The 14,200-nt window shown below is 40.3% G+C and overlaps 1 protein-coding gene across 13 annotated transcripts in view; it reads right to left on the bottom strand.

Moving 5' to 3' along the window:
* The window catches only part of Pfkfb1 (6-phosphofructo-2-kinase/fructose-2,6-biphosphatase 1), a 201,550-nt gene that overhangs the window by 146,045 nt on the left and 41,305 nt on the right, over window positions 1–14,200 (bottom strand). For all 13 annotated transcript variants that reach the window (XM_076562067.1, XM_042268768.2, XM_076562062.1 and 10 more), the window contains 3 exons: window positions 10,785–10,992; window positions 7,491–7,637; window positions 5,228–5,332 (listed from right to left, as the gene is read on the bottom strand). In XM_076562067.1, coding sequence (XP_076418182.1) covers window positions 5,228–5,332; window positions 7,491–7,637; window positions 10,785–10,992 — 460 coding nt within the window. The remainder of the gene's footprint in view (window positions 1–5,227; window positions 5,333–7,490; window positions 7,638–10,784; window positions 10,993–14,200) is intronic.

Below are 14,200 nucleotides of genomic sequence, written 5' to 3'. Positions count from 1 at the left end.
CGGCTATTATCACAAAAGCTACTACTAAAGTCAAGCCATGGCTTAAGAAGTCTTGGTGATATTTTAGCTTTTGTATAGATATTGTCCGATTCCCACAATGATGTTCTTGTATGCTATGTGTGGTTCCAAGAACTCCTAACAGTGCATTTATCTAAAATACCTATCAAACATCCAAGGCCAAACGATTTCCTGAACTAAGGTAACACCCTTGTGGAAAGTGCCTGTCTCCTAGGTCAGGCAATAAATAGCTTTATTTCTTGTGCAATTTAAGGTGAGACCCTCCTTTCTTATATAGCCTTACTAACATTATAGACTCCTGACTTCTTACCTAACAACTTCCAGGGATGTAGACTGAGCACATAAATTCCCCTCTTGATATACTAACCGATCATTAGTTCTCAGTTGACCTCTTCCTTTACCACTCCCTTATGGGGTGGTAAAAGAAAGCCTGGTGGTTATTGCCTGAGGAAAACTCTTATCTGCCTTTATGACCCTGTAAGAATTCAAGCCTGGTGACCTTGCTCTGCCAGAGGATTGCTATTGCTTGAGTTTATAGCTGAATAGCTTAGAGAACTTGAGGATGGAGAACAGAGAGGTATAAGGACACTTAGAGGAGGATTTGACATATAGAACTTGAGGATGAGATGAAGAAGACAAAAAGAACGGAAGAACTAGATAGGTAAGAACTGGAGAGGAACTAGATTGAAGGGCTAGAAGAGAGTACTAGAGGAACAAGATGGAAGATGAAGGAGAGCCAGATGGGGAAGAACAAGATGAAGAAGATCAAGATGAGAAAGAAGGAGATGAGAGAAGAGCTAAAATGGGAAAGAACTAGACGGATGAGAACCTACAAGGGACAGAACTAAGATGAGAGAATTATGATAGAACATAGAGGGGACAGCACATAAATGTAGAGAGAAATCAGGCAAGAAAGGAGCTAGGCACGAGAGCAGACTAGAAGCTGTGTAGAGAGCGAACTGACACAGAAGAATAAAGGGTATGGACTAAGGAGTTTTGTGTACATAGATTCGTTTCTTTTCATCAAGGATTAAATTATCAGCTGGTTGTAGATTCTTCCCGGACCCCCATAGTTCTCAATATTATAGCCTCAGTAAAAGTTTAAATAGAAAAAGTCCATCCACAGGAAAAAGGGAAATAGTAAGAAAATGTATCTGCCTCTCTGATTCTGATGGGAAAACATGAAAAGCTTCCTATAACAATTTATTTTAAAAGGCTGCTGGCATAAAGAACATGTAGGAAGTTTTGTAACCTCAGTACCAGAAAAGAAGAAAGAAAGAAAGAAAGAAAGAAAGAAAGAAAGAAAGAAAGAAAGAAAGAAAGAAAGAAAGAAAGAAAGAAAGAAAGAAAGAAAGAAAGGAAAAGGGAGGAATGGAGGGATGTTGAGGAAAGGGGAGGAGAGTGAAAAGGAAAAGGGGGACTAAGGAAATGGAGGAGAGAAGTGGAGGGGAGAGTGGGAAGGAGAGAAGAAAAGGGGAGAAAGAAGAGGAGAGGAAAGGAGAGGAGGGGAGAGAGATGAAGGGAAGTGAGGGGAGGAGGTGGGGAGGGTAAATCAAGTAAGTATCTAGACATAGAAGAGTGAAGCTTAAAGGTAACAAAGATATAAAGCTTTTTTCATTTAGCCAATGAGCAAAGAAACAATAGTGAAACTGAACAATTTCTTAGCCATACTGGAAACAATAAAACAATGAGAGAAATATCTTTAAAGTGCTGAGGAAATGATAATCAACTGGGAGTTTCATATGTAACCAATTAACATTGAGGATTGAGGATCCACTCCCAAGATAGTTTTAGATAATAGGAAGGGTGAAAGTACTAATGACAGAATTTCAATAGAGAAACTTCCATAACAAGATGGAAAAATGGAACTTGAGATAGAAGCAAAAATGATCAAAGGATCAGTAAATATTTAGTTAAATGACTTATAAAGTAATAATAACAGTTACAATGACAGCAGGGATTAAGAGATTGAGGCTACATGAAAATATAAGACACATAAGTAAGGAGAGGAAGTTACTGAAGTTTGAAAGATCCTATACTACTTAGGGGGATAGCAGAGACATTGGTTTTTAGATCATTAGTCATGTATATTCAAATACTTAATGCTCCTATTCTAGTTTCACCTTTGTGTCTCCCTAACACTATGTTCTATTTCCTCTTCCTTGGGGAGGGGTATGAGAGAGTAGGGTAAAGGAGGGAATATGGGGAGGGACAACTAACTATAAAGGCCTTTTGAAAAGTTTTGAAAAAACCTTCTACTGTGGAAGCTTCCTAAAATATACACATACATGAAAGGAATTTAAATGGAGTTGCCGTATAATAAGATAGACAATGTCTCAATTAGACATCTTATGTTACCAAGTAAAAACTCCAGTCCCAGGAATGGGTTACATCTTGTTGAATCATTGGCCAAAGGGGTCCCACAGAAGGCCACAAAACAATGCAGGCTATTGGTTTTTCTCTACAATCTGATAGTAAGGCCCTATTTCTGAAGACAAAACTTACTTATGTCATCAAACACAGAGAAGTTGAATTGGTGCCCAACTAAGCTTTACCCCTACTGACTAGCATTCATGGTGCTGGAAGGTACTCTGCCCACTACCAGAGGAGAAAGGTAACTGTCAATATTATTCAGCTACAAAACCTGTGCCTTATAACAGTGACCTACCCGCAAGATATACTAGTGCAATGGTGGCACAAACAAGGGAATAGCAAACCAGTTTTTAATTGGATTTAAGCCTAATTCTATGAAATGAAACCTATACCTGACACTGCTAAAGTGTCCAAGAACCTGACACTAGATAGGTCATTGGCCTATGGGGAAAAAAATCTAACACTATTATTCTGCTAAAGGGGCATAACTATAAATGACTCCTAATGACATATTGCTATACTCATAGATCAGTACCTCACTCAACTCTCATCAGAGACGCTTCCTCTTGTAGTAGATGGAAATAAACACAGAGACCCACAACTGAACAATGTGTGGGGGTGAGAGACTTTGGAACACTCAATCCTCAATGGGATGTCTTCATCTAACCCCTCCCTTCAAGACTCAGGGATCTTATGTTGAAGAGGAGGCAGAGAGATTGTTAAGAGTCAGGGGTGATGGATGACTTCCAGAAAACAGTGTCTCCCAGATACAACAGGACTGATGCACATATCAATCTATGGTAGCATGCACAAGACCTACATGGATTCAAGTCACTCAGGGTCTCAGCACTGAGAGGAGGAAGTGGAAACAGAGTCCCACCTCCTAACCAAGAAGCTATTTGCAACTGATACCCATGGGCAAAATCGAAAATCAATTTTCTCCAATGTATTGTCATTGGTATATCAAGCACACTTCGGAGCAGACCCTATGCTCAAGAGTATTTGGCCAATGCAAAATTAACTCCATGTTTTATTTGTTTTGTTTTTGTGAGCTTTTTGTTTTGTTTTGGCATTTTCTGTCTCACTGGTTTTTTGTTTGATTTTCATTTTTGTGTTTTTTTTTTTCTGAAAGAGACAGAGAGGAGAGAGATAGAATGAACAACATAAAGTTGGGCAAGAGGGAAGGTAGGGAGGATCTGGGAGGAGTTGGGGGAACATAATCAAAATATATTATATGAAAAAATTAATTAAAAAAGAAATATAAGGCTGGGCGGTGGTGGTGCACGCCTTTAATCCCAGCACTTGGGAGGCAGAGCCAGGCGGATCTCTGTGAGTTCGAGGTCAGCCTGGGCTACCAAGTGAGTCCCAGGAAAGGCGCAAAGCTACACAGAGAAACCCTGTCTCGAAAAAAACCAAAAAAAAAAAAAAAAAAAAAAAAAAGAAAGAAATATAACAAGTTAAATGTTCAAGTTGATTGTATAGCAATACACAACAGATTATTCGGAGTGACTTTAAAGTACAATATTTTGACCTCATACCCTTAGTGGGATATCTTCAAAAACAGAAAGAACCATGATGGATTTTTTTTAAAGTTAGCGTAACCTCCATAAGAATCTGGAAACAGATTATAACACATACTGATGAAAAACTCAATCCTAAGGAAAGCAAGAGAAAAATAAAGTAAGCATAGAAAGTTCAAGATAATAGAAACAAATGTTAAAAAGTCAGTAATACCAAGGAAAATATTCAAAAGACATATTTCAGTTTGGATTAAAAACAAAATTCAACTATAAACTGCTTATAAGAGACATAAATAAAAATACTCAGAGAAGTTGAAAGTGAATAAATAAAGATAAGCTCAGAAAATGGTTAGAAGATACCATGTAGAGCTAGATTTGTGTTAGGTAAATAGCATTAATAAAAATATGTAATTCAGTGAGAAGACAACACTGCTTTTAATTTGTATGCCTCTAATAACACAGCCTAAAATATATATAAAGGAAATGAGAACAAATTAACATTAACTTAATAAAGTCCCTTCTGAGAATGAAGATGAAAATACTAAAGTGATTTGTGACTGAACATAACAACTACTGTTTCATCTTCCCAGATGTCCATATTTTCAGATAACTGTTCATAGGGTTTTGGATCAGAGATGGAGTATGACTAATAATAAATTAAAATGCAGAACTGGCTAAGTAGAGGCTGTACTGAAAGCAATAAGCATTCATCTCATATAGAGACAGGAAAATTATGGTCTGGCTCACATGGTAGCCAAGAAGTTGATTAAACTAATAGCTTTTGTTCCTTGCCAACTGCTGAGAGAGCCTGGAACTTTAGGCAAGTTGGCAATAAAATATTACAGAATTAGAGTATATTGAGCTACTTCAAGTTGTCCAATGAGGACATGACAAATACAAGGCATTGGATAAAGTGTATTCTTCTACAAGTATATAATACCTATAAGCTTTAAAAAAAAAGGAGTAGCAGGTCATAGCAACTATCACTGAGCCTGACGACCTGAGTTTGATCCTCAGAATCACATGGTAGAAGGAGAGAATTGAGTCCCATGGGTTCTCTGACCTTCACAAGTATGCAGGGCATGGCATGCATGCACGCACACACTGAATGAATGAATGAATGAATGAATGAATATTTTTAAAAGAGAGCTAGGTTGCCTAACCGCTAAGGATCAGATGATCATGTACGTTGACAAGTGGCAGCTACTGAAAAACATGCTTTGCCTTGCTTTTCTAAAGCTATTTACAAAACTCTGGCAATTGGAATGAAGATACGGGGAAGAATCCTAGGAGTGAGACCACCCCTTCAACTTTACCTCTCCCTTTGGATAGCGGTAACGATATTTATCTTGGTCCCGTAGTGCAAATTCTTCAGGGTAGTGTTCTTGGATTTCTTCATAGGTCATCTCCTCACAGACACCCTATTAAAAAGTATTTGTGAACAATATAATCACCAAGGGAAATCCACATAGCTTTTCACACAGTTCATAGACCAATGATTATAGAATAATATAACACCTGGGTTTCTGTGAGTGTAGCTCTTGAGTTGTACCTGTTGCCTGTGAGGTATGTTGGCATGTGTGTGTGAAGACAAATGGAAGGGTGTGTTCAGACTAAGTATATGGTATTTTCCTATGACTGCCTCAACAGTTCTATATGTGTACATTATATATAGGTATATATACAATAGGGACTTGCTACTGTGTTTGTAAGCATGTGCAGCATGCTTATTCTGTGTGCTGTTGTGTAATATTGTGATCGCATTCTGATGATAAAGTTTGCTTTGAGTCAGAGGGCGGAGCTAGCCACTAGCTGACCAAATTAACCAGGGAGGTCTTCGACTGAGGACAGAGAGGAGACAGGAAGTAGTAAGGTGGGGCTGAGAGAGGATCTCAGGCCTTTTGGATGGAGGAACTGAGGAGAGAGGAGGTGACTGGTGGCTTCTCTGCTTCTCTGATCACTCAAGTTCTTACCCCGATATCTGACTCCTGATTTTTTTATTGATAATTAGATAAACACATCAGTGTGCTTGAGATATGTTCAAAGCCTTGTGTTTGTGTATATATTGTATATCTATTTTTTGTAGTGCACTTGTATTCTCTGTGTGTATGTACAGAGTGTCTAAGTATATGAGAATATGCCCATGTGGGTGATTCTGTGGCATGTGTCTTCATGTGTATTGTTGGCATATATCCATGAATATGTGCATTCTGCATTATATTTCTGCTATATATTTATATCTGTGTGACTATGTCTGACGTCTATGAATTTGGGTACTATGCCTGAAGCTATGTATTAGTGCTGTGTACATGTCAATGGCTTGCTCATCTGTATCCATATGAAATGCATATATGTATATGATGTGCCTCTATTTATTTCTAGATGTGTGTGCATATATGGTGCAGACATGATTGGCAGAAGAGGGTTGCTGTGACTGTGAAGTATATGTGTATACCTGTAAGCATACTTGTGGCAGATGTCTGAAACTCTGTATGCAAGTACACGATACAGTGCAACTCTCCCATTGGATAGCCTTCCTTAACCTTCCTGTCCTGCCCTCTATTTTAATATCTCTGGGAAAAATCTATCCACAGATACTTCAAAAGGCAAAAACTAGGAAATTTTTAATGGTTTCAGAGTGGGTCTAGGAAGATAAATTCTGCGAGTTTCCAAGTCTACTGAGAAATCCCCATAGGCAAGGCTGCTGGTGCTGGTGGTAAAAAGTGATATTGTTTCTGACATTTCCTTCAAAGTGTGTGAGTTTTAATTAAACTCTGTTTGTTTGGTACCTGGGGTCACCAGACTCGGCTGTTGTCGTTTTGGACTATCTACCAGGCTTCCTTCAGGGACAGGGAATAGAACACTTACAAATTACAAACAGCTCTGCAGTGTCAGGCTTTCTGAATGGACATTACTCACAGGAAATAAAGTGCACAAAGATCCTTTTAGACTGTTTTAAGCTTCTATTCTGAGGCTTATTGTGAGGCTTTTGCCTATGGACATGACCACTGCCTTCTTATTTTGATTTTAGGCAACATGTTTAACCTCTCTGACTTTCATTTTCCTTATCTGCAAAATGTAGAAAATAACAACTACCTTATCTAAGTTGTCTATTTGGTTCTCTTGCCATGATAAATAATGACCAAAAGCATTTGGGGTAGGATGACAGTCCATCATCAAGGGAAGTCAGGGCAAGAACTCAAGCAGGAACAGAGGCAAGAACCATGGAGAAAACATGATTACTTGCTTGCTGCCTTTAGGCTCACATTAATATGCCTTTCTTATACAGCCCAGATCTACCTGCATAGGGATGATACTGCCCATGTGAGCTGGCCCCCCTACATAAATTAAAAATCATGAAAATGCCCCACAGACGTCCCCACAGGCCAATCCCATGCTGAACTTCACAAGATCTCCAAGACACAAAATGCTCTCTTATACATGGCTGGTTGACAAAACACAAAACAAGGTTTGATGAACTAATTAGCTCCCTGGAATAGAGGTAACCCATGAGATAATCTTAGAATTAATTACCACCTCCATACATACATGCCAGGACATTAACCCTTTCCATCTTACCGCATCAATCTCATTCAGGGCTTTCCACTGTTCATAGGGGACACCTAGGGCCTCAGCAGTCTGAATGGTCCTCTTCATATGGCTAGTCCACACCTTCAGGGAGCTGATGCCTTGAGACTGAATGAAGTTGGCCAGGGCATAGGCATACTAGGGGTACAAAGGAAAGAAAGGAAAAAAGAAGTGAGAAGGGAAAGACCATGGGAGCCATAAGAACAAGTTTAAATCTCTCGTGAATGGTGAAGTACTGAAGGACAAGCAAGAAAACGAGGATTAAATTTATATAAAGATAAGCCTGGGATTATAGCTCAGAGGTAGAACATTTGCCTAACAGATATTGAGGTGCTGGGTTCTATTCTTAGCACCACAAAAAAAAATTACACAAAGACATACTCTTGAGAAGATGTGATACAGAGAGGCTGATCAAAGGATACAAAGTTATGGTTAGAGAGTGATCAATGGGTACAAAGTTATAGTTAAGAGAAGAAGTTCTAATATTCCAATGCACAGTAAGGTGGCTATTGCTAAAAATTGGTGTTGTATATATCCAAACCCTTAGAAGATTTTGAACATTCTCATCACATACAATATTAAACACATAAGATGATGGGCCAATATACAATTACCTTGGAAATAGTAAATTGTATCTAACAAATATGTGCAGTCATAAAGGGTCAAAAATAAAAGCCCTATCTTTTCCTGAACCACTAAGGATAAAAGAAAGTGAAAAAGAGTATCTAAGCTTAGGGTAGGGGACACTGATGCTTGTTCATTGAGTCCCCTAATAGGTGAATCATTCATTCAAAGAGGCCCACCTCTAACATGTGGAGGCTAAGAACAAATGGAACACCCTGTGGTCTGAATCCTTTCTCTTTCCATTTCTGATGACATCCAGCACTTCTAGGTATCTTTACTACATGTCTGAGGTTAATCAAATCACATCACGGAGTTCTGGTTATGCTCCATCTCCAGTGGTCCTCTTCCACACAAAGAGTAACCTTGGGGCTACACTTGGGCCTGAAAGTTAATATTCCTGTGACCATAGCCTGTCCTCAGTTGGAGACTGGAGGAAACTATCAGCTAGTTGCACTGAAGCAGATTTCAGGCCATTACAATGGGGTTCTAAGGTTATAAGTGCCCACAATACAGTCTGGAAGTATGGATTGAAGGATCTGAAAGACAGTGCTCTGATGCTGTGAATTCCTATTGCTTGAATGGGGATCCTGGTACCCAGCTAAAAGGCATTTACACATGCATTGAGTATTCATAGCCCTGTTTTGGATGCTGGAGTGTTAATCCCTCCAGATCCAGCCACTTAGGGAGAGAAACAATGGCAGTGCAGAAGGGAACCACAAAGGGCCATGGGAGCCCTGTGTACAAGGTGCTAATCAAACATGGCATGTCCTAGGTAAATCTGCACAAATGGTCATAGGCACAAATTTGTATGATAGATGCAAGTCAGCAGTCAGTGTTTATGGGTAGAAGAAGCCCTTGCCTGAGAGAGTAAGAGAAAGGCAAATCCCTAATAGCTCCCTTACAGAGTGCCCATCTCTGACCTCATATCATACCTATATACTGTAAACATCATGCACTTATCCAGCCTTGTCTCTGAGCTGTGTGGAAAGCAAACTATTTCCTGGTACACAGTAGGTACTAGTTAAGTGAAAGTTATAGAGATTAGGGTGGCTGGCCTTTAAAACCAGGCCTGGTGCAGGTGGGCTGAAGAATGTAAAGGTTTAGGTCTGACGTGTGCATACACACACACACACACACACACACACACACACATTTGTGTGTGCAGGAGGTACTCATGTGGACATGGCCACTTTTCCAATGAGCTGTGCAAGTAAGAAATGGACTAACTATAGCAAAGAAGTCCTGGAGATGAAAAAATACCTCAAGTGATATCAACCTCTGTTCTGGAGAGCATGAGAAATAAGAGTCAGGTCAGAGGCAACTTCCAGAGGGAAGTTTCCAGTCCACAGGGATCAGAAAGGTTCTCTGAGGACAGGGCTTCAGGGACAGTCCCAGTTTAGGACATCTCCCACCTATTCAAGTGGGGGTGCTGAAGCAAGGCAGGAAGGCCTTGTTTTCAGTCCTGCCTATGTTATCTTGTACTGACCACGTGACCTGAGGCTGCTTTCTGTCTCTGTTGCTCAGCTTCCTCATCCATAAACAATGACAGTTACGCTCAGTTCACACTGCTGATGGTATTCAAAAAATACATGTGGAAGTTGATGATACTGTGGCTGTATATAGGTGTCTAATAAAAAACAGTAAGGGGCTGTAGAGTTGGCTCAGCAGTTAAGAGCACTGGCTGTTATTGCTCCCAGCACCCATATGATGGCTCACAACAATCTATAACTCCAGGGGATCTGATGCCCTCTTCTGGCCTTTTTGGACACCAGGCATGCACAGGGAATTCAGACACACATGCAGGCAAAACATATATACACATAAAATAAAAGTAAATAAAACTTAAAAAAAAAGACACTAAGAACCACTAATGCCTCTCCTGTACTTCATTTCCTCCCTATGCTATCCCTAAGTGGTTTTCCCCAGCAACATGTGTGATAACAAGCCTGGGTAAAGGACCAGAAGCTGAGAAGTAAATCCCTTTATAAAACCAGTACCCATAATAGAAAGGTTTCTATATCAGGCTGGGAACAGGGAGAGTAATGACCAGAGAGAGTCAGTAATAGACCACAATTAGGAGAGATGTTCCCAAAGGCCAGTGACCCATGAGATAAGGAACAAATAGGGAGGACTTCCTGGAGAACTGTATCTTGGAGCAGAAGCTGGGCCTTAGAAGGAAATGGAGTGAGTAAGAGGCAGTAGGGTGGGGACCACAGACTTCTAAAATAGGGTAGGGGAGAACATCAACACTGAGTCATAAAGAAGAGGGATTCAGGCTGAGACCCTCAGGTCACCTATCTATGTACTTTACAGTTACCAGCTGACAGAAGGACCAAAAGGGACAGCAAGGTGAGCATGAGCAAAGGACAGAGTGGTGAGGATGATGAGGGGAGGCATCAAGTATGGGAAGGGTGGTCTCTGTGATAGAGCTTGAGAAGCAGCTAGATTTGAGCAGCCTTGGAGGACCATGCTACTGATTTTGCAGAAGCAGTAGGCATATGGGAACCATTCAATGTCTGTGACAGGATTCAGTGACTAATGGTAGAAGAAAAGGATCGATCATAATTTGCTCCTTTCCCACCAAAGGATACTTCTCTTCAAAACCCAGGCATTGGCCACCCCACCTAGTCTACCCACCTGAGTCTTTGGAGCCCTCCTTACCTGTTTGCCCCGAGCGGAGAGGCCAGAGTCACCTCCAATGCGGCCTCTGAGGTTGAGTTCACTCTCACCATGCCGGCATAGGTAGATGGATCGAGGTGTGACATGGATGTTCATGAGGTAGTAGGCTGTGCGGCTCTGAACATGGTCCTGCACTCGATTTACCATGTAGCGTGTGCCCACATCGAAGATCTTGATGTAGGACAGATGACTGGGCCAGACCCAAGCAGAAACAAACATCTTAGGTGCTGATGGTAGGGAGAGCTGATCTCAAGAGAAATTCCCACTCACACATCCTGCTTTCAATCTTCCTCTGGAGTTCAGCTTCTACTTAACAAGATGTTTTATCTAGTCTTGTTCTAGGTATATGTCCTAGAGATTTTGTTCCTGACAACCCCAAGGACCTCATCACTGTGGGCTACCATCTCCTTTCTTCAGCTTGAGCCAACTTGCTGTTTTACCTTTCCTAATCACAATGCAATTGGCTGAGGTTCTTCTCTATAGTCTACACCTGCAATTCACAAGTACTTTCATCTGAATTTAGGCACTGTGCTTTGGGTAGAAGTTATCTGCCCTTTGGGAACACTTAGAGCAGTCAGAAACATACACTTGAAAACACGTGGATAATAGTCAACATTCTTGTCACAAACAGCACAGTATGTCAAGTATTGGTGTGAAGGGATACAGAAATGGTGCAGAACATCATTAGCAAACTTGTGGTCACGGCCCCAAGTTCCTGGTGGTCCCCTTAGTTATGTGTTCAGCTCTAGTAACTATATACTGAGTAATAATCAAACACAACAACCTATCTGGGAGTCAGGGTGAAGATCCAACAGATTGGAAGACTTAGAGCCATGAAGTAAGACTTCTACAGCTTCTGTACAGCCATAAATTTGACTGTAAGAATCTGAGAGAGCTCCATGGGAAGAGAGAGGTGTGGAAAATGGAGTCATAGGGTGACACAAACAACCCCGGGCCCATAAGGCTGCTGATGGTTTTGGTTTCAGAGAGCTGCTTCCTTGATCCTCTAGAGAAGTCATTTACATCTACAGTCTCATCCTTCACAGCTCTGGGATCCATATGCAGTGGCTCCCACAGAACACTTGCATTTGTTGAATATTTTCTGTGTATCTTGCAGAGACTGGGAGATTTTAAGATGTATGAATCCTCACAGCCACCATTCAGAGAAGAGATCATCATGTAGAAAACTAAAGCACACAGAGAAGCAATTTGCCACAGAATGTGTCCCACTTCAGTGATCTCTTTAGGATCCTCAGAGCCTAAAAGCAGAAGATCTCTGATGTAATCATGTTGCCTGGCTATTGTCTGTTCCTAATACTAGACTCTATGTATTTCGAAGGGAATTCTCAAATTCCATAGCTTTGTCTGTCTGACATCCTAAGTGATTTTACATGCTATCTACTATTGGTCTCACCACTCTCAGCATCACACTTTACCCATGACTTTTTAATTCTTGTACTGCTGTTGTACTTGGAATACTCTCAGTACTCCTCTCCTCTTTTCATACTAAGAGCTAATTAGGCCAGCTGTCTCAAAATACTTTTCGTTTTGCTTGAAATGATGTACCCTGCTGATTTCCAAAGTTGAGCTCCTATGCATACATCTTTCAAAAGCTAGGACATTTACTCTCTCCAAGAAATCTTGGAGTTTAGAGCTATATAAAGTTATTTATAATTGCTCCATAACAAATTATTATAAAAGTTCATGTCCATCTCCTAACATGTGCAATTTAATATAAAATACATAAACTATACTAATGAGGAGGCCTTGGTTTTATTTTTGCCTACTTTTTGTTGCTGCTTTTAAATACTAATTGTCAAATGGTTGTAGAATAGTTTTCTTTTTATTTTTGCAAGATCCAACATTGCTGATGCCCGGAACACATGGTTAGCTTGCCTACTGAATAATCCAGTTCTTCCAGGCATTCTTCCTTCAAGGTGGGCCAAGTTCCCTGTTCTGAGTTCTTTCAATCATCTGGCTTACTGTTCCCACACCTGGGGTCAACTGTATATACACCACCTTCTCCACATTACTGGGCATTAAAGCAAAACAGGGACAGCCTTGCTTCTTTGTCTTCCTTAGGCACTGCTAAAGCCGGTCATGATGCATGAGCTATAAATGTCTATTAATTACATAAATTAATAACTAATTTTATTAACAATAATTAAACAAAACTGGCCTTCTACATCTATCTTCTTCAGGCTCAATGGGCTTATCAAAAGAATAACAGAAACAGACAAAACCCAACAGTGCCCCTCTAGGTGTCTAGACTTAGGTATATGGGTTACCTTAATGTCATTCTTTCCCTTCAGCCCCCTCTCTGCTTATGATGTTAGCCTACACAGTGCCTTTGTGGAATCTGAAAAAGCCCCTTTTCTCAAAGCATAAACAACCAAGTTCCATTACATGTCTTCCTGAGAGAAACAAGTGTGTCTTTGATTCTGGGAGCATGAACAGTGAGTAATCTGTAAAATTACACATGAAGGCCATGCCCCTTACACTGAATTTTTAAGTCCCGTTTGATATTTCTTGTAATAGAAGGATGTGGAGGGGTGAAAGCAGGCTGAAATTTGGGAAATACAGGCTTCATTCAGTATAGACTGTATTGCTGACAGTATAGACTATACAGCCTCAGGCAAGTGTTTGACCTGATCAATCCCTAGTTGTCAGTTTCCCAAACTACAAAGTGATAATACCCATTTTTCTTACATTTTCATTGGATAAGACTGAAAGGATGCTTTTAAACTTCTTAGAGTAATAATGACCATTTACAGCCTTTTTACACTTCATACTTGGGTCTCAAAGAGTATGGGTAGCCAGAGTCTCTTTTCTTTTTTTTTTTCTTCTGGTTTTTTGAGACAGGGTTTCTCTGTGTAGCTTTGTGCCTTTCCTGGAACTCACTTGGTAGCCCAGGCTGGCCTCGAACTCACAGAAATCCGCCTGGCTCTGCCTCCCGAGTGCTGGGATTAAAGGAGTGCGCCACCACCACCCGGCCAGAGTCTCTTTTCATAAGAACCCATTTTGAAAGAGTTTCTTTGAACATTTTATATCTAAACTCACATCTGCTTTAAACTGCGAACCAATACTTCCCTATCTGTAGCTGGTATTATGAAAGCAAATTTTCTTATTTTATTGCTTTATAGACTTTTCATATGTTGAGTCTCTGTAAAAGCTACCTAAGGACAGAATCTGTCTCATTTGGCTCTATTTACACCTTCAACATGCAAAGTTTCCAAAGACTTGCTGATTTAAGAGATATATGATAGTTATGAGAGGAGAAACAATAGGAGACAGACTATGTGATTAGACTTCTAGCCTCACCTATGACTTATGGTAACAGCTTGGGAAGTAGCTTCAGCTCCCTAAGACTCAGTTTCCTCTTTTTGGAAATTTATGAT

Source organism: Peromyscus maniculatus, chromosome X, assembly GCF_049852395.1.
Source record: "Peromyscus maniculatus bairdii isolate BWxNUB_F1_BW_parent chromosome X, HU_Pman_BW_mat_3.1, whole genome shotgun sequence".
Lineage (NCBI taxonomy): Eukaryota > Metazoa > Chordata > Mammalia > Rodentia > Cricetidae > Peromyscus > Peromyscus maniculatus.
Note: the sequence above shows the minus strand (reverse complement) of the source record. Positions and strands in the feature narration are given on the sequence as shown.